This window comes from Triturus cristatus, chromosome 5_2, assembly GCF_964204655.1.
Source record: "Triturus cristatus chromosome 5_2, aTriCri1.1, whole genome shotgun sequence".
NCBI lineage: Eukaryota > Metazoa > Chordata > Amphibia > Caudata > Salamandridae > Triturus > Triturus cristatus.
In genome coordinates this window covers 618,542,456-618,561,974 of record NC_140588.1, presented here as the reverse complement: position 1 = coordinate 618,561,974, position 19,519 = coordinate 618,542,456, and the positions used below count along the sequence as shown (strand labels likewise).

The 19,519-nt window shown below is 47.2% G+C and overlaps 1 protein-coding gene across 2 annotated transcripts in view; it reads left to right on the top strand.

Moving 5' to 3' along the window:
- The window catches only part of DRP2 (dystrophin related protein 2), a 955,857-nt gene that overhangs the window by 880,035 nt on the left and 56,303 nt on the right, over positions 1-19,519 (top strand). For both annotated transcript variants that reach the window (XM_085607714.1, XM_085607715.1), the window contains one exon: positions 16,103-16,168. In XM_085607714.1, the coding sequence (XP_085463840.1) occupies positions 16,103-16,168 (66 nt within the window). The remainder of the gene's footprint in view (positions 1-16,102; positions 16,169-19,519) is intronic.

The window sequence follows — 19,519 nt, the reverse complement described above, 5'->3', positions numbered from 1 at the left end:
GGAAGGAGAACGTTTGCACTGGCAACTAGAGTCTCATGGTCTCTTGAGCTGGTTTCAGGTTAATAATCTAGAAACTTTGATTACCAATCACTCTCAACTCTTCACCATCTGCATCGCTTGCTATATCGGCAACATCACACAGGTAAAGGAGAACATTCAGGGGCTTTAGAAGTAGGGTTGCATTTTATGGATGGCAAAGAGAAATGCCGGGTTATACCTTAGCTTCAGGGGACCGTCCTATCCATTGAATGAGAAACAGTGGGCACTGCCAGGAAGAAGAGGTGCATCCCTTCCATCTGCTCCCCTTAGTATCTGCTAGGTAACTGCACCCAAAAATAAGCATTGGAAATGCAATTGGTCTCACATTTGCTTGAGTTAGAGCTATAGGCATTGTAATTGAAGCACGGGAACAAGTTTACTTTGGGGATGCCTTTTCTCGTAGTTACAGATATTACGTTTGAAACAACGAGATTGTCTTTTACTTATTATTTTAAAGTGTTATTTTTTTGTGGGCTAAGAAAGAGCTTTAAAAAAAAGCTGAAACATAAAGCGCAGTGTACCGACAGTGGGTGCTACGCTCAGCTTTAAAGTAAAAAAAAACTTTAACAGCACAACTGACCCTATACATTAGGGGCCCGATTCACAGAACTAACTTAAGACAAAATCCTAAACTTACTACCATTTTGATATTCACAGAAGGCACTTACTCATTTTGGTATTCACAGAAGGCACTTACTCATTTCCGTATTCACAGAACTTAGGAGTCCTAACTTTAGGACTCCTAAATGCCTTCTGTGAATACCGAAAGGCTTAAAATTAGGATTTTTCTCATGATTAAAACAGTTGCAGTGGGAGGAATTTTCCTTGCTATGCCACTGTTTAATGGCAACATAGAAAATGTTTTGTAGATATCAGCACTCAGAAGTTAATGGAAGGAGCCATCAGGTGCTTTGCAACACACCTAAAATATGTATTACTGACGGGAGCCATTGCAGCACACATTAGCATACTTGTAAGGAATTAGAGAAAAAGCAAGGAAGAGATGGGTGGCGACTTAGAAGGGGGAGAAGAGGGAAAGCGGAGCAGGGGCTAGCGATGGGACGATGGGGGGGGGGGGCAGAGCTCCTGGCTAGGAAATGCGAGAAGCTAAAGTGTCAGTGAGAGAGGATTGGTGGAGAGCCAAAGGTGCAAGAATTGTATAAGAATGAGTAGTGAAGAGAGAGAATGAGAGAGGAGAGTTAAGAGTTGGCAGAGGAGAGGGGTTAAAACAGAAAAATGACAGCAAAGAAATGGAGAAGAACGGGGAAAAGAGAAGGAAGGAGGGAAGACAACACTGAAGGAAGTGGGAAAGGAGCAGTGTAGAAAAGAGGGATAGGTGAGAAGAGAGAATGAAGCCTGGGAATAGTTACAGGGGAGGGGTAAGAGAGCAAGCAGGATTCGAGGGTAGAGGAAATGATCAGGTGAGAGGTGGGTAGCAAAAGACAAGCAGCGGAGAAGTGAAGGGGTGAAATAAGAAGAAAATGAGTAGAAGGGGTGGTGAAAGAGTGGAGGAGGAGAGATGGTGGAGAGAGGTAAAAGGAAGGGTGGGTGGAAGAGGCAGGGTGAGAACCGAGAAAAGAAGGGGGCTAAATACGAGAGGCAGTGGAAGAAAAGAGGGGGTGGGCACGAAGAGACAGAAAAAGGGGAAATAGAGAGGGAGAGACCGACAGAAAGGGAAGGAGTGGAAAGCAGGGGAGTGACGTAGAGGGCAGAAGGAGAAGACAAAATGAAGGGGGGTGAAGACAGTAAATGTGAGAGAGTTAAGATGAGAGAGGAAGGTGGACAGGGTGGAATGATCGCAGAAGGGAGAAGGCAAAGCAGAGGAGGGACGAGAGAAGAAAGGTGTAGTAGAGAGGGGGTAAACTCGGAAATAAGGGATGAAGAGGGAGTGTGAGGTGAATGAGAGGAAAGTGTGGAGGGCAGCTCAGTTTGGGAGTGAGGAGTGCTGGAGTAGAGAAAGAGAGCGCAGGTCCAGCCAGGACACGGGAGGAGTGGAGAAGAGTGAGTAGAGAGGAGTAAAGGAGGGAAGTAGGCTGACTGGAGGGCGAGAGAAGGGTGTTGAGCTTTATGGAGGGAAGGAGATGTAGAGGAGGGCTGTGGGTAGTCGTGATGAAAGGGCAAGATGAAAAAATGGTGACACCAGGGAAAGGAGGGAGCATCGGTGGGTAGTGTGGCGATGGGCTGATGCAGGAGGAAAGGGGAGTGTAGTGGAGGAGGGGGATGGTAAGCGACACAGGAAAAAGTTGAAAAGAAAGAGGAGATCGGGGAGAGGGAACAGACCTGGTGGAGGTCACTAACAGGGAAGGGGGAGAGCGGAAGGAAAGGAAGTCAAAGAGCTGGGTACTGGAGTTGAAAGGACGGGGAGAGAAAAGCAGGAAATGATGGAAAGGGTGTCTAGTCAGAGGTAGGCATGAGGGTGGTAGTAGAGAAGTAGTGAGACACCATGATAGTGGAGGTAGTGGAAGACAAAAGTACATTAGAGAGGAAAGAAGTGGGTGAGGTGTAAATTGCTCCAATAACTTCAGGTCGAGTTCGAGCTATATAAAACAGCAAAAAACAAAGCTGGATGATAACTAGAGAAGAACGTGTAGAAGTGAAGGGAGAAAGAGGGCGACAGAAAAGGTGATGGAACGGAGACAAGAGTCGAGGAGTAGAGTATGTAAGGTGTAATGAATGAAGATGGGATGGGACATGTTGGGTAGAGAGGAGAAGGAGACAGAACATGGATGGAGGAGGTGAAAGAAACTATACAGGATTGGAATCAAAACCTGAAAAAAGTTGAGTTTTTATTAAGCACTCTATTGGGCTAGAAAAGGCCTCTTGGCACTGCTGTTAAACTGTGGTTCAAGGAAAAAATGTTTACTATTTTAAAAGCCACATCAGACGGGGAAAAAAAAGCTGAAACAAATACAGTGTCCCAGAAGTGGGCACCGCCCTCAGCTTTAAAGTAAAAAAAAAAGCAGAAACATAAAGCATGGTGTCTCTGAAGTGGGCACCGCGCTCAGCTTTAAAGTTAAAAAAAAAGGAAACAAAGTACGGTGTCCCTGAAGCAGGTGCCGCGCTTAGCTTTAAAGTTTAAAAAAAAGTAGAAACATAAAACGCGGTGGCACTGAAGTGGGCGACGCACTCAGCTTTCAAGTCGGGAAAAAAAACCTGAAACAAGGCTTGGTGTCCCTGAAGCAAGTGCTGTGCTGAGCTTTAAGCTAAAAAAAAAAAAAAGAAAGCTGAACCATAAAGCGCGCTCATCTTTAAAGTAACAAAAAAAACAACTGAAGCACGGAAAGGAAAGGGAGTTGTTTTAAGAATAGCTTCTGTAGTATGAGATAGATGAGGGGGAGCTTACAACGCAAAGCGGAAGGAAGAAGCCAAACTAAGCAAGCAGTGGCTAGTGGAAAGCAACATTTATAAAAAGAGTTCTTGCAAACAGCACATAAAGAATGGCTATGTGTGGAAACTATAATTGACCAGTGCTCCTCACCCTTAAACGGAAGTGAGGTACTTTTTGCGGGAATGAATCAGGAGGCAGGAAAGAAGACCGACGCTGCACTGAGCCTATGGTAAGCAGCAGGTGGGGAATAGAATAGTAGTATTGATCACTGCAGGTCTTGCAGACAGTGCATGTGTGCCGCCTAGGCTCAACCTAACCATCCTTTGTGTAACTGCCTTGTAGATACTAAACGTCCAGCAGCCATTCAGAATGCAGCATTCTGCTTCAGCTACGTAAGCAGGTTTATAATCCTTAATATCACAGTACTGTTTTATAATGGACCCAATACAGTTAGAGCCATATGTACAAGAAACTTCAGAAACACAAGCCTGCACCATATTTACAAGGATAGTAGTGTAGCACCAAAGCACACACCCTTGCACGATAGTGCAAGGGTGTCTGCGTGCAGGGGAACATTGTTTATGTGTAGTAAGATGTCCCTTCCTGCACATAAACAATCTTTGAAATACCATTTTGTCACTTCTATGTGTGCGGCTTAATGCATCACTCATGGAAATTACAAAATGTTCAATTAAAAAAAAAAAATGATGGTGTATGTGCAGGAAGGGACACCCTCCTACACATAAACAATCCAAAGTGTTTTGCTTTTTACATGACGTCATCAGCAGTGCATTGCGGGCGCACGAGTTATAGTTAGCTGAACTAACTATAACGGGGGAACTTCACTGGTTTTGTACGAGTGAAATGTCCAACTAACTATAATGCCCCTGAAACCTTTCTTTTTTCCAGTGAATTTCTAAGGTTTTTTAAATGCTAATTTCTAACTATAACGTGTCTGAAACCTATGTTTTTTTTTTTATATATATATATGTATATTACCTACTGGCGGTCGCCAGTAGGTAGTTATAGTTAGGACCTATTATCCATAGGAAAATCGTAACATTCTATTCCCAATAATTTTGGCTCCTGTTGACGAATATTTGCAACGTATTCAAAACTAATGGCCCGTTCCGGTCAGCTCTTATACTGAAAGTTTGGGGGTGATTCGTCAAGCGGGGGCCGAGAAAAAAGGGGGGTCCCAAAACACGTTTTCCCCATGTTATTTCCCATAGGAAATTTTAGACACGGCTACAGCCCGAACTGCTGAATGGAATTACACCAAATATTGCAAAAAGGTAGCCCTTGGTTCAGAAAGCTATAATGTGTCTGAAACCTATGGTTTTTTCAGTGAATTTCAAAGGTTTTTTAAATGCTAGTTTCTAACTATGCCTACAGAGGTAGGACATGTGATGAAAGAAGAAACAACGCACATAAAGAAAAAAAAAGAAATGCAGAAAGAAGCAACAGAAGTCCTCAAAGACGAAGAAAAGTGCAGGAAGAAGCAAGACATGTGCAGAAAGAACCAACAGAGGAGCAGAAAGAGGCCTTGTTACAAAATCATCCTGTGCCCACAACTTTTTCAGACGGGTACTGGTGTTTACTGACTCTGACTAACCAGGCCTAGAGCCAGTGGTATGCTAAAAGATACTTCGAATACAGTGAAAACACCTACATACACTAGGGAACACTATGCGTTGGGGTACCCTTGTGATTAGCATGACCTCCTCTGGAAACCCCTAGTACATAATAGGGCAGGGGGGTTAAAAATACCTCTTAAAACGCGCCACGGGGTTTGTTTGCACACTGGGGAAGGGAGGGGGGAGCCTGAGGTGACATGTGTGCAAACATGCCCTGTGGGTGTTTTAAGTTGGGGGATAAAGTCCCCTTGAATCCTGAGGGTCCCTGGGAGCCAACTAACGCACCAGGTATGTCCAGCAAGTGCCACAGAGTTGCATTGCAGAGAGGTTTAAAATGGGGCATGGCCTCGGACCACCTCTCTTCAACACAGCTCTGTGGTGCTTACTGGAGGTATATGGTGGGCTAGTTGGACCCAGGGACTCTGAGGATTAAAGGGGACTTAATTCCCCAACTTAAAACGCGCCACAGGGCATACTTGCACACGTCAACTCAGGCCCCATCCCCTCCCTTCACCACTGTATACACACGCCCTGTTTTAAGTTGGGAGATTAAGTCCTCTTGAATCCTGAGGGTCCCTAGGGTCCAACTCGCCCACAAGGTACCTCCAGTAAGCGCCACAGAGCTACGTTGCAGAGAGGTGTAAAAAGGGGCACAGCCTAGACCACCTTTCTGCATATATGTATATATAAGATAGATAGATAGATAGATAGATAGATAGATAGATAGATAGATAGATAGATAGATAGATAGATATGATTTTTTTTAATTATGATTCTTTTTTTTCTCTAGACCAGACCTGAAAGGTATTGTTGGAAGGGTTATCCCCAAACATTTTGCTTTTTCCTCCTTTGTTTTTCCTGACCTGTGGTTGTTGGCTATAGGACTGTGGGCACTTTACCACTGCTGATCAGTGCTAAAGTGCATATGCTCTGTGTAAATTATTATTGTGATTGGTTATCCATGATTGACATATTTGTCTTACCAGTAGGTCCCTAGTAAAGTGCACTGAGTGTGCCAGGGCTGGTAATTCAAATGCTAATAGTGGGCTTGCAGCACTGATTGTGCTACCCACATGAGTAGCCCAGAAAAGAGGTCTCAGGCCTACCACTGCAGTGCCTGTGCCCAGTTTGTTAACTGCCATGTCGACCTGGCCAGTGTACCCACTTGCCAGACCTTACCCTTCCCTTCTCTAACACATAAGACACCCCTATGGTAGGCCTCAGGTACCCCCTGGGCAGGGTGCAGAGTATGTAAAAGGTAGGACATGTACTAGTGTGTGTCCTGATAGTGAAATACTGCCAATTTCGTTTTTCACAATTGAAAGGCTATCTTGCCCATAGGCCTGAATGGGGAATGCTGTGTAACATGTTTACCTGCATATCTTCCCAAAGGAGTGAGATAGAAAATTGGAGTATGGTATCCCTGAACTCAGAATGTAATAACACATCTTTTAGTAAAGATGGTTCTTAAATTATGTGCTTGATAATAGCACTTTTAGAAAGTGGCTATTTTCTTGTTCAACCTTTCTGTGTGCCTCTGCCTGTTTGTGGATTGACTGTCTGGCTTGAAAGTGACAGGGGCTGGGATGGCTCCGGGAGTCTGGGTGAGTCAGCACTAGGCTGACTAGACCGATCTGCATTTGAAGTGGTTAGAGAAGTAGCACCTGGGCCTGAATAGGGCTGTGCCTGCCTTCGACAATGCTGGCTCCACCTCCTGCAGTGCGCCTGAAGACCCTGGCCCACATTCAAAAAGGAAGAAGTTGTGCACTGGCAGAGTGTACCCAGAACTGGTTTGGACTGGATTCAGGACCCCTCACACATAGAGAACAAAGACTTTTGGGGTATAAATATGAGAGCTGAAACCCCTGTAAGTCAGACTACTTCATGATCAAGAGGAACCTGTTGCCAAAGAGGACAGCTGAAGAGACTGAGGAGAAGTACTGCCCTTGCTGTATGTCTGGGGCTGGCCTGCAGTTTGCTGTTTCTGCTGAGGAGAGGACAAAGGGACGTTGCTGTGTGATGTGTCCCCTGTTTGAAGAAGGACTTTGCTGTGTGCTGTGTCCATCTGAAGAAAAATCTACAAGGGCCTGAGAAGAGCCGGCCCCCTGTTTTGAAGTCTCAGGAACAAAAGGACTTCACCCCCAGCTCCCCTGAACTTCCATGCTGGGAGTTCTGACCTGCCAGGAGGTGCCTGTAACTGTGTGTGTGCCTCTGGAGGTTGCTACAGCTGTTGGGAGCTGGAAGAAACTAAAGAGAAGGAAGAAATCCCATTTCTGACGTCCGTTGATGCCGCCGCTGTGATGCCACGACCTGCATCGAGGCCCGGGGAGACGCTCGTGAAGTGAACGACGTAGCGCCCGCCCTGCTCCGCAGCACCGACGCCGGCTGACGCCGGCAGTGATCGGCTGTGCCCGACGCCAGTGCTCGCATCGACTCCGCCAGCGTCTGCATCTTGTTATCGCGGCACCGATAACCACTGAAAGTGACTCGAGAAACTTGCCGATGTCGCATCATCACCGGAGCCGGCATCGGCCATCTTCGATGCCGTGAATCGTCACCGACATCGTTTTCAAGGTGCTGCTTGTTTGGGGGTATGTGTGACTCCGCACCAGTCGCCGCGATCCTCGCGGGCGGCACCGTACTTTGGATTTCGTACTGTCTTGACATCTTGATAGCCCTAGTTGGTGCTATTTGATTTCTACAAGCTTATTTTTGCAACATCCTTTTTAAAGACATTCTTCAGGGTATCTGTATGTTGGATTTTTGTCGTTTTAGTTTTGCTAGTTTAGATAAAGATATTTTATTTTTCTAAACTGGTGTGGTGTCCATTTGTGGTGTTTTCACTGTGTTACTGTGAGTGTTTGTACAAATACTTTACACATTGCCTTTGGGATAAACCTGTCTGCTCGTGCCAAGCTACCAAGGGGGTGAGCAGGGGTTATCTAAATAGTGTATCCGGGTTACCCTGACTAGAAGAAAGGGTCCCTAATTGGACAAAGGTACCTACCTCTGCCAACTAGACACCCCCATTTCTAACATTGGTGGGCAGCGGTGAGGATTTGAACTTGTATTTGTACTTGACCCACAGTAATTGGTGTACATCACTGGACTAGTGCAGACCATCACGCAACCACATACTGTGTTTTATTTTTTGATTCTATTTTTGATCTGATCCCTGAGTCATTCACGCATCATGTCTCAAAATGGTAAAGCAGCAAGTGAGAAGACAGAATTGGAGTTTCACATTGAGGATTTGTACTCCTACAAAGTAGATCAACTCAAGCAATTTTGCAAGGTTTTGGGATGTCCCATGAGGTGTAGCTCTAAGAAGGATGAAGTACAGAGGGCCTTAAAAGCCTGATGGGAGGCCAAAGAGGATGAGGAGACAGGTGATGCAGAAGTGGATAAGGATGCCCAAGGGGATGGTTTCAGGTCACAGGATCTGCCTGAGTCCAGAGCAGCCTCCAGGGCTGGCAGCAACCATTTCGCTAGAAGTTTTTTCCCAGAGGAGTTGGAGGAAAACCAAAGGGCTGGAGATCATGAGTTAGAAATCATGAGGCTTGAGATGAAAATATTGGAAATGGAGATCCAAAAAGCTGCAATGGAAGAAAAGAGATTGCTTTTAGAGAGCGAAAAGAGGGCAGAGGAGAGCAAGAACGCTCTCGTCCTGGAAGAACTGAAATTGACTTTGGCACATGAATTAAGAATGAGGGAGCTTGATTTGCAGCTCGAGAGGCTTGAGGCCATGAGGGTCTCAGCTGAAAAGGAAAAGTGTGTAGCTCAGGAAGTGAACTTTGCTGAGTTGGAGGTGGAGTCCAGCTCAGATGGTGGCAGCAAGTTTGTGTTATCTAGTGCTGAGGGAGAAGTACAAACACCCAGAGATGTGGCGCCTGACTTGAGGGAGGGGTTTAACATACACCTGGGGGTTCAGGTTTATGAGATAGCTCCAGTGGTGTGCAATGTCTCTGAAGTAGATTGGGGAACTGACACAGGGATCATATTCCTAGTGGTGGGAGGGACACTCTACTGACTCTAGATGAGAGGTGCAGGGAGAGGGGCTCCTCCATATTGGAAGTCCTGGTGTGTGAGTGTGAACACCGTCCAGAAGAGTGTAGGTTGAGTGACAGAGACAGTCAGACACTGTCTTGCCAATCTCAGGAGAGTGGTGTGGGGTACTTGTGTGAGGCACTGGATGGTGAGGCAAAGGGTGGCTTGGTTGACAACTGTGGGGGGCTGTGTGATTTATTTTTTTGGAGAGCATATTTCAAGTCCCTGTTTTCCAGAGCTATACCAACACCCGGTGGAGTGTGAGTTCTCTGATTCCAGGGAGCTTGTGTTGGAGGCAGACCTCTTGGTGGATTCCACAGGGTCTGAAGAGGCATTTGGGAGTGATCCTAAAAGACGTGGCTCAGGTATCTTCCAGACCTGTGTGGTGGGAGAGGTTCAGAGTAGCCCAGCTAAGTCCCGGTGTAGTGGGAGGGGTGTAGGGGCTCACGTCCTGTCTCAGTGGAGAAGGAGTGAGTGTGGGCTGTGTCCCAAGATGCCCGAAACCCAGTCTCAGGGCCTGGAGGGTTCCCTAAGGAAATGCCAGGTTGGGGGCCTAAGCTGTCATAGTAGGCAATTTGAGTGGGATCTCCTAGTGTCAGGGGAACCTAGAGCATCTGTAAACGGAGCTCCAGTGGTTCTGGTGTCTGGCGGTGCCGCTCCTAAGTGGAGGGTGCAGATGTCCAGATTGAGGGGTGAGAGGGGGATGTGTTCCCCAGTGGGAGAACCAGTGGGTCAGGGGCCAGCCAGAAGGGTTGAGCCTCCTAGGAGTGACCATGGTGACACCACCTCTGTCCTGGGGGATCTTCGCGCACTGTCAGATGAACAGGGGTCGGGAGATCTGCGCCAGGCAGACTGTCACGCAACACGTGAGTCACTTGTTACCCTCGGGGGTATACTGTGTGAGTCCCCAGAAGTCCTGGCGTGCCAGGCAAGTGCTCAGCCACGGGTTTCAGCCCCAAGGTTGGAAGGGCAGGTTGAGGTTCTGCCTGACCTAAAGGGAAGGATGACTTTAAGCAGTGTCCTGACAGGTTTGTCTTCCAGGGGTACCACTCTAGTTGGGAGGGTGCAGAACTCTGGAAGGGGGTGCAGAGGGAGGGAGTCCTCGCCTCTGACCCCGGTTCAACCTGAGGGTTTAGATCCCAGGTTGGTAGACCAGTTGCTGAAGAGAGGTCCTCAGCTGGTGGGAGAGTTGTGTTCTGAGGGTGCCTCTCCAAGGAGGAGAGTGTGGGACCCCAGAAAGAGAGGTAGGGGAGGAGAGCCTCGCCCATGACCTCTGGTCAGCCTGAGGGTGCAGACCCTGGGCTGGCAGGCCAGTGTCAGGATGCCTTACCTGACTTGGCAGGAGGGAGAGTGGAGAAAAGGTGCCTGATAGGCATGAGGCCTGGCTCTCAGCACTGACAGCTCTCAGTGGCACTGTACTGGTTGTCCTGGTGGACAGACTTGCCCCTGGGAGGGGGGCTGGAGTCACACCCTGGGGGTGGACCAGGCCACACCGCTGTGTTGGCCAGATGGGTACTGTCTACCAGTGCGGACACATCTGTGAGCAAAGAAGATTAGGCGCTGCACAGATGGGGTGCCCAGGTGAAGAGAAGTGTCCCCCATGGGTTAGCCCGGTGGGCCCTGAGAATATAGATAGAGGGATCCAACTGGGTTCAGGAAGGCGTAGAACAGGAATAGTCCCCTGCTGTTCGGGCCAGGTTTCATGTTCTGTCGTCCCAAGCAGGGAAGTCCATCAAGGCCTTGATTGGTCTACCCTGGCTTTAGGTTGGAAGGGGGTTGTGTTGGAAGTGACCCTTTTTGCAGGATTATCCCCAAACTTTTTGCTTCTTCCTCCTTTGTTTTTCCTGACCTGGGGTTGTTGGCTATAGAACTCTGGGCACTTTACCACTGCTGATCAGTGCTAAAGTGCATATGCTCTCTGTGTAAATTGTTATTGTGATTGGTTATCCATGATTGGCATATTTGTCTTACCAGTAGGTCCCTAGTACAGTGCACTGAGTGTGCCAGGGCTGGTAATTCAAATGCTACTAGTGGGCTTACAGCACTGATTGTGCCACCCACATGAGTAACCCTGAAAAGAGGTCTCAGGCCTGCCACTGCAGTGTCGGTGCGCAGTTTGTTAACTGCCATGTTGACCTGGCCAGTGAACCCACTTCCCAGACCTTACCCTTCCATTCTCTTACACATTGGACGCCCCTATGGTAGGCCCAAGGTACCCCCTGGGCAGGGTGCAGTGTATGTAAAAGGTAGGACATGTACTAGTGTGTGTAACATGTCCTGATAGTGAAATACTGCCAGTTTCATTTTTCACAATTGAAAGACTAGCTTGCCCATAGGCCAGAATGGGGAATGCTGTGCAACATGTTTACCTGATATCTTCTCATAGGAGTGAGATAGAAAATTGGAGTTTGGTATCGCTGAACTCAGAATTTAATATCACATCTTTTAGTAAAGATGGTTTTTAAATTCTGTGTTTGAAAATAGCACTTTTAGAAAGTGGCTATTTTCTTGTTCAACCTTTCTGTGTGCCTCTGCCTGTTTGTGGATTGACTGTCTGGCATGAGAGTGACAGGGGGTGGGGTGGCTCCAGGAGTCTGGGTGAGTCAGCACTAGGCTGAATAGGGCCGTTCTGTAGTAGGAGATCTCTGTGTATAGTCATAATCTATGAATAGTCCCGCCCATGTGCGGGGACCCCGGAGCAATCAAAATATCTCTTAAGGTGTCCTGCATTTGCAAACCTGCAAAGACACTTAAGAGACAGACAAACTAATACAGCCTAATACAACATGGCTGCACTGGCCAGCACTTCCTCTGAAGTGAACACAAAAGCCAAAATAAAGTTTAAATGTCATTTTTATTCACATCTGACATGTACCTTTAGTGTATCACACTCTTTTTTCCGGCTCCTGCTAGCAGGACCCTGGAGCTTGAGCTCTACCCTTTTGGGTGGATATTTGGATTAAATTTTTTTTTTTGCTAAAAATAGTTTGTTCATTCGACGTCTAGAGCCTTTCTCTGCTGCATCCTGCAATTTGGTGCAGTTTGACCCACTCTTAGCATGGCTTTATTTGATAAATGCCCTGAGTGTGGGAGGAAAAAGGCCAAGACGGACCCACATGATGCCTGCATCCTCTGCTTGTCATCTTCACATGTCCCTACTACATGTGACATCTGCAAGACCTTCTCCAAGAGGACCCTGAGGGACAGAGAGAAGATTCGCCTCCAGGGACAGGAGAAGCAGAGGACAGGTGGGGCTTCGGGGCATGGAGGATCTCATTCCCCTTCCTCTGCCCATGCTTCAGCCGCTGGAGGGACCTCCGGGCAGAAAAAGGGGCAGAAACGACACCTACCGGCTGGTAGGTCGTGTTCGACGTCGAAGGCGACGAAGTCGACGGTGAAAGGTAAAGCACCGGTGTGTTCGCCGTCGATACAGGGCTCTGGATCTCGGCGTTCTCGACGTTCGACGTCGAAAGAGGGGCCGGCGAGACCTAGGACTAGGTCTTGTTTGGAGGACAGATGGTTCACCCCAATCTCTCGTCCTTGAGTTTGGCAGCATGGCTCCTGAGCTAGTACAGTATGGACACTTGAACCAACCTCAGGACTGTATGGAGATCTTGAAAGAGTCGAAGAGACCGTCTATGAGGACTTCTTACGCCTATAAGTGGAAGAGATTCTGCTTGTGGTGCAAGGCGAAGGACATTGACTCTACATCCTGTAAAGAAGATGTTATTTTGCCTTATCTGCTGCAGTTAGCTCAATCTGGGCTTAATTTTCAGTCTATTAAAGTTCATCTCGCAGCTTTGACTGCGTATAGAAAGGGCCCTTCCCAAACCTCATTTTTTCAAATCCCTGTGATTAAAGATTTTTTGGAGGGTTTGCGTAAGGTGTTTCCCCCTGTTAGACGACCTTCTCCACCATGGGAATTGAATGTGGTGTTGTCCAGATTGATGAGGGAGCCTTTTGAGCCTATTCATAAGGCTTCTTTGCAGCATTTGTCCTGGAAGGCTGCCTTCCTTGTGGCCATTACATCGGCCAGGAGGGTAAGTGAGATTCAGGCTCTGTGTTGTCAAGAGCCGTATACTGTATTCCATGCGTCTAAAGTAGTGATGCGTACTCATCCTAAATTTTTGCCTAAAGTGATATCTGATTTCCATGTAAATCAAATGATAACTTTGCCTACATTTTTTCAGCATCCCTCTTCTCCGGCGGAGAGGTCTCTGCATTCACTAGATGTGCGTAGGGTGTTGAAATTCTATCTAGATAAGACAAAAGACATCCGCAGGTCGGATCAACTGTTTGTAAATTATGGTTCAGTAAGAACTGGTCTAGCAAAACAGTCCATCTCCAGATGGATTGTGTCCTGTATTCAGCTTTGTTATCAGAAAGCTAATAAGACGTTAGGGGGTAAGCCTACGGCGCATTCGACTAGGGGCAAAGCAGCTACTACAGCTGTGCTTAGGAATGTTCCAATTGCTGACATTTGTAAGGCTGCCACCTGGAAGTCGGTCCATACGTTTACAAAGCATTACTGCCTGGACTCTGATGCTAGGGCAGATGCGCAGGTTGGACAGGCTTCACTGAGGAATTTGTTTGCACAGTGATTTGTTGGTGTTTGGTTCTTACTCCACCGCTGTTTGTTGGTTGGGATGGGCTTGCCATTCTATTCATAGATTATGACTATACACAGAGATCCCCTACTACAGAAGGAGTAGTTTCTTACCTGTAACTCCAGTTCTGTAGTAGGGGTATCTCTGTTATAGTCATAAGCGACCCTCCCTCCTCCCCGGTGGAGTAAACTGGCAGTATCAGGCCTGTTGTTATACACCTTCAAAAAGAACTGAAAGTAACTTGCTTTGGCTGTGCATCCTGGGATACCGGGGGTCTCTGGAGAGTTCCTTAAAGGCACGGTATCCCTTTAGCAGACACATAATGACAGCCTATAGGGCTTGTCTGTCCACCCCTTCCTCTCTATTGTTTAAAGGGATTTTGGTGAAGGGAGTGTGATACACTAAAGGTACATGTCAGATGTGAATAAAAATGACATTTAAAATTTATTTTGGCTTTTGTGTTCACTTCAGAGGAAGTGCTGGCCAGTGCAGCTATGTTGTATTAGGCTGTATTATTTTGTCTGTCTCTTAAGTGTCTTTGCAGGTTTGCAAATGCAGGACACCTTAAGAGATATTTTGATTGCTCCGGGGTCCCCGCACATGGGTGGGACTATTCATAGATTATGACTATAACAGAGATACCCCTACTACAGAACTGGGAGTTACAGGTAAGAAACTACTCCATCTGCATTTGGAGTGGTGGGAGGAGTAGGACCTGGGCCTGAATAGGGCTGTGCCTGCCTTCCACAATGCTGGCACCACCTCCTGCAGTGCGTCTGAAGACCCTCACCCACATTCACAAAGGAAGAAGTTGTGCACTGGCAAAGTGCACCCAGAACTGGTTTGGACTGGGCCCAGGACCCCTCACACATAGAGAACAAAGACTTTTGGGGTATAAATATGAGAGCTGAAAACCCTGTAAGTCAGACTACTTCATGATCAAGAGGAACCTGTTGCCAAAGAGGACAGCTGAAGCGACTGAGAAGAAGTACTGCCCTTGCTGTGTGTCTGGGGTTGGCCTGCAGTTTGCTGTTTCTGCTGAGGAGAGGACAAAGGGACTTTGCTGTGTCCCCTGCTTGAAGAAGGACTTTGCTGTGTGCTGTGTCCATCTGAAGAACAGTCTCCAAGGGCCTGAGAAGAGCTGGCCTCCTGTTTTGAAGTCCCAGGAACAAAAGGACTTCACCCCCAGCTCCCCTGAACTTCCTAGCTGGGAGTTCTGACCTGCCAGGAGGTGCCTGTAACTGTGTGTGGGCCTCTGGAGGTTGTTACTGCTGTTGGGAGCTGGAAGAAACTAAAGACAAGGAAGAAATCCTGTTTCGGACACCATTGACGCTGCCGCTGTGACGCCGCAACCTGCATCGAGGCCCGGGGAGCCCTCGTGAAGTGAACGACGTAGCGCCCGGCTTGCTTCGCAGCTCCGACGCCCTATGACACCCGCCGACGCCGGCAGTGATGGGCCATGCCTGACGCCAGTGCTCGCATCGACTCCGCCTTCACTAGCGCCTGCATCTTGTTATCGCGGCGCAGATAACCTCACGGGTAGCGCCGTACTTTGGATTTCATACTGTCCTGACATCGTGATAGCCCCAGTTGGTGCTATTTGATTTCTACAAGCTTATTTTTGCAACATCCTTTTTAAAGACATTCTACTGGGTATCTGTAGGTTGGATATTTTGTCATTTTGGTCTTGTTTAGTTTAGATTAATATATTTTATTTTTCTAAACTGGTGTGGTGTCCATTTGTGGTGTTTTCACTGTGTTACTGTTAGTGTTGGTGCAAATACTTTACACATTGCCTTTGGGATAAGCCTGTCTGCTCATGCCAAGCTACCAAGATTAGAAGCAAGGGTCCCTATTTTGACAAAGGTACTTACCTCTGCCAACTAGAGACCCCCATTTCTAACAGGTCTAAAAGGATATATGTCTAAAGGTAATACATACATCTCATTGAAAGAAACTGATTTAAGACATACAGAGATACCTATAACGCTGCGCAAGCAAAGAGAAACTGTAAGGAGCAAACGATAAGTGCATATAAATCTTGGGGTTTATGAAGTACAATATGTGAACAGTGGACTGTGGATATGAAGTCGAATAACATTACTGAAATATCCCCTATTGATAAATGTTTCCTGCCCTCTACAGACCATAAGGCTGTTGTGATAGGACCTACTGTTTTCTTTTAATATGGTGATACACATTTTACTTGTAGTGTTCTTCTCAACAGTGGAAAAAGAGAGAGCAATAAAGAGAGACCGAGACAGCAGTAGAAGACAACAAAGAGTGATAGAAATAGAGGGGAAGATATATACTTATGAAGTATGTGCGGGCAAGTGCAGAAAGAGAGAGAGGACAAATGAGCAGAAGAGGGGTACATTTTGTGCATATGTTGAGTGTGTCACGTCCTACTGCTTGAAATCAAGGCTCAGTTTTTTTTCTTACAGTCCTGCATCATCCCCGATGTTACCACATGCGGACACACACTCCCGGATTGAACACTTTGCAAGCAGGTACTGTACTTCAATTTTATGCAACACTCTCCTATTTAAACATTTTCCTTCCATTACCTTATCTGACCACCAGTCTTTATGGAGTTTACGCCACCGCCATGAGATCTCCGGGTGATATGTGCGCTTAATAAATCCTTCTAGCTTGACTTGACTTATGGTAACAATAATCAAAGTAAATCAGTACAAGTGTTTTTAACGGTATGCCTATCGTTATTACGTCCGCAAAATTTCTATCACTACGCAGCTAATTCACACAAAATGCTAACTGTTAACAAAAATCAGGATGCAGAGATGAGGAGAAACGCCTCATGGACCTTCATAATGTGCTTAAGAAGTTAAACAAGCAGCTTCATTACATGCAGTTCAAAATGATATGTAATTTATTTAGTTCTTAGTGTGGTTTAAGATACTTTATCCATGTGGTTCATTCTTTGTGGACAGAGGTAAGGGGTGAAAACCATGATTGGGAGAACATGTTATAGAAGGTGGTTTTGAAGATCGCCAGTGAGGAACCAGATCTCAGGTGTCCTTATGCAGAGAAGACAGATAGCGATATTGTCTAAATTGATAGGTTGAATTGTGGATTTCTAATGAGTTAGGTAGTATAACCATTGCAAGCAGAAGGGATGGGATCAGTTATAGAAATAGACTGCACAAGGTTACGAAGTTGCAAGGTCAAATGTGGATCTGAAAATCAGAGTAACACATTTATAAAGAGGCTTGTTGTACACACCTAGTCAAGCTATGTTGTGTCTACAAGGGAGAATAATTTGAATATGGGATTGTAAACACAACATAAATTGCAGGGAAAAGACCAGGAGAAACTGAAAAGATGTTGTTGGATTATTTTTTTGAATATTTTCAGGAGGAGCCTGTTAGCAATGATCTAGGAATAGTGAAAGATAAGGCATGGGTGAGTTCCATGGGTGTCGAATACGAAAAGGTGGGAGTAGGCAGAGGGCGGAGGTAGTGAATGAAGTAGTGAAGAGAGAAGAGCCATATTTTGCTCTTATGTGAACCCTGATGTAGCAGGTAGAGGAGGAAGGTGGAATGTAGTTGGGAAGGAATATGATGAGAGATAAAATCGTATTGGGTTTAGTGGAGGAGTGGAAGCTTATCAGTGTTGGCAGAGTACAACCTAAGGCAATCCAGAAGCCTCTGGCATAGAGAATGTAAGATGCACAGTGTTAGACCTGTCAGCCCTTTGGGTGGTCCCTCCTCATCATTATTTATTTTGTCCCACTTTTGCCTCAAACCCTGTTATAATTTTTCCTTTTTGGGAACCACCAGACTTTTTAGTGTTGATGCAGGGTCAGGGAGCCATTTTCCCTACCCCTGGAACTTCTGTCTGAGGGCCTGAGACACAAAATGGTGGCCACCTATTGTCACCTGTGACATCACCAGAACTCACTGGAGGTTTCCAGAACATTCTAGAACCCTGTGACAGTGGGAGGCAGTTTAGAATGTTGGGAGGCCATCTCAGAGTGGCAGTTGGCATCTGACTAGAGAGGAGAGAGGACCAGTTCAGAAGGAGGTCGGAGTAAGGCAGCAGGGGTGGAAACCAGTGCTTGGAGTGGGGTCCAGAAACCCACCCTTGATGCTAGTCCCTACTGACCAAGCCCAGCCTTGAGCCCTGTGTGGGACCAAGACCAGAAAAACCATCTTAAGGACCTACATATTGTGAAGAGGCCTTAAAGAAGAAGACCAGCAAGCTCCTGACCTGTTTAGCGGTGTCCTCCTGGAGTCCTGACGTCGAGAAGCCTGGAGACCTGAGGCCTGAGGTGGAGAAGCGGCGCTGACAGAAAGCAGACGTCGTACCCGGAGCCGTCAGAGGTCGAGAGAGGGCCCCGACGGAGGTTGGGGAGAGGCACCGGAGGTCGAGTAAGGAGTCACCTGAGGTCGAGGTGAAGCGCGCCGGAGGTCGGGAGTGGAGATCGCACTCCGGAGACGCCGGAATCTGAGGTGAAGCGCGCCGGAGGTCGGGAGTGGAGGTCGCACTCCGGAGACACCCGGAAGCGGGGGGGCCGTGACCCTGCGACGCCGGAAGGCGACATCGAGCCGGAGCAGCCCAGCGACATCGAGCCGAGGCCGCCCAGCGACATCGAGCCGGAGCAGCCCAGCGACATCGAGCCGAGGCCGCCCAGCGACATCGATCCGGAACAGCCCGGCGACATCGATCCGAAGCCGCCCAGCGACATCGATCCGAAGCCGCCCAGCGACATCGATCCGAAGCCGCCCAACGACATCGAACCGGAGCCGCCCAGCGACGTCGACCCGGCGCCGAGCGGAGCCGATCATCGTGAAAAAGGGCAGTAAGTGGTAGAGGGGGCGTCTGAGGCCCCGTGGAGCCCTAAAAGACCATTCTAGGGGCTAGAGGGGTGTTAGAACCAGCTTGGGAGTGCCAGGGGTGAACTGAGACTGGTGCAGTGACCTCTGTGAGGGGTTGTGTATTTTGGGAGAGCCAGATCCTTAGGTTACCCTTATTCTACCTCAGTTCAGGCCCAGCCTTGACCAATCTAGGTGGGACACCCCCCATGTCATCCAATTGACCACAAGCTGTACTTGGGCAAAGTGAAACCAAACTACCTCATAAAAGGGTTGTGAACTGTAATTGTCATGGATTGTGTTATTTAAGTTATTGAGAGTGCTCTATTTATTGTCTTGCACTGTATTTATTCCTGCACTGTATTTATTCCTGACTGTATTTATTTGCCATCTGTATTTATTGCACCTATATTTATTCCGTGTTTATTTATGACCTGATCCTATTTATTGAAACCCCCACTGTGGTATTATTTATTTGACCTGCTATTTTCAAGAAAAGTCTTATGGTATTGTATGTATGTTTTGAAACCTGCAACTAAGAGAAAATAAGATAAAGACAAACTACTTTCTTTCATAATTTTTACGGTGTAGTGTTGGTTTTGGAACGGATGAACGCATGGTTATTGTGAGGGTGTGACGTACGCTTAACACGGTGCCTGACCCCCGACCGCTCGAGCCAAGCTACCATTGTGCTGGGAACCTGGTGACTGCTAACCCGGTTGCCCGGTTTCCAACATAAAATTGGTGTTCAGTGGTGGGATTGAGCTGTGCTTGTGTCCACTCGACAATAACTGTGGGTAGTCCATAGGCCTACACCGGGAGTTTTCTCCAAGCGGACTTCCTAATTTTGAGTTTTGTTTTTTCCAAATTTACTTCTGGTGGTGGGAGGAGGTATTACAAAAGGTACCCCCCTGCATAGCTTCTGTAAGCAACTGTCTTCTATCCTGAGTGGGCAAAATGGAGTTTGTACTAGAGGATGTGGAAACTTATACTGTGGCCCAACTCAGAGAGTTTTGTGAGCGAGAG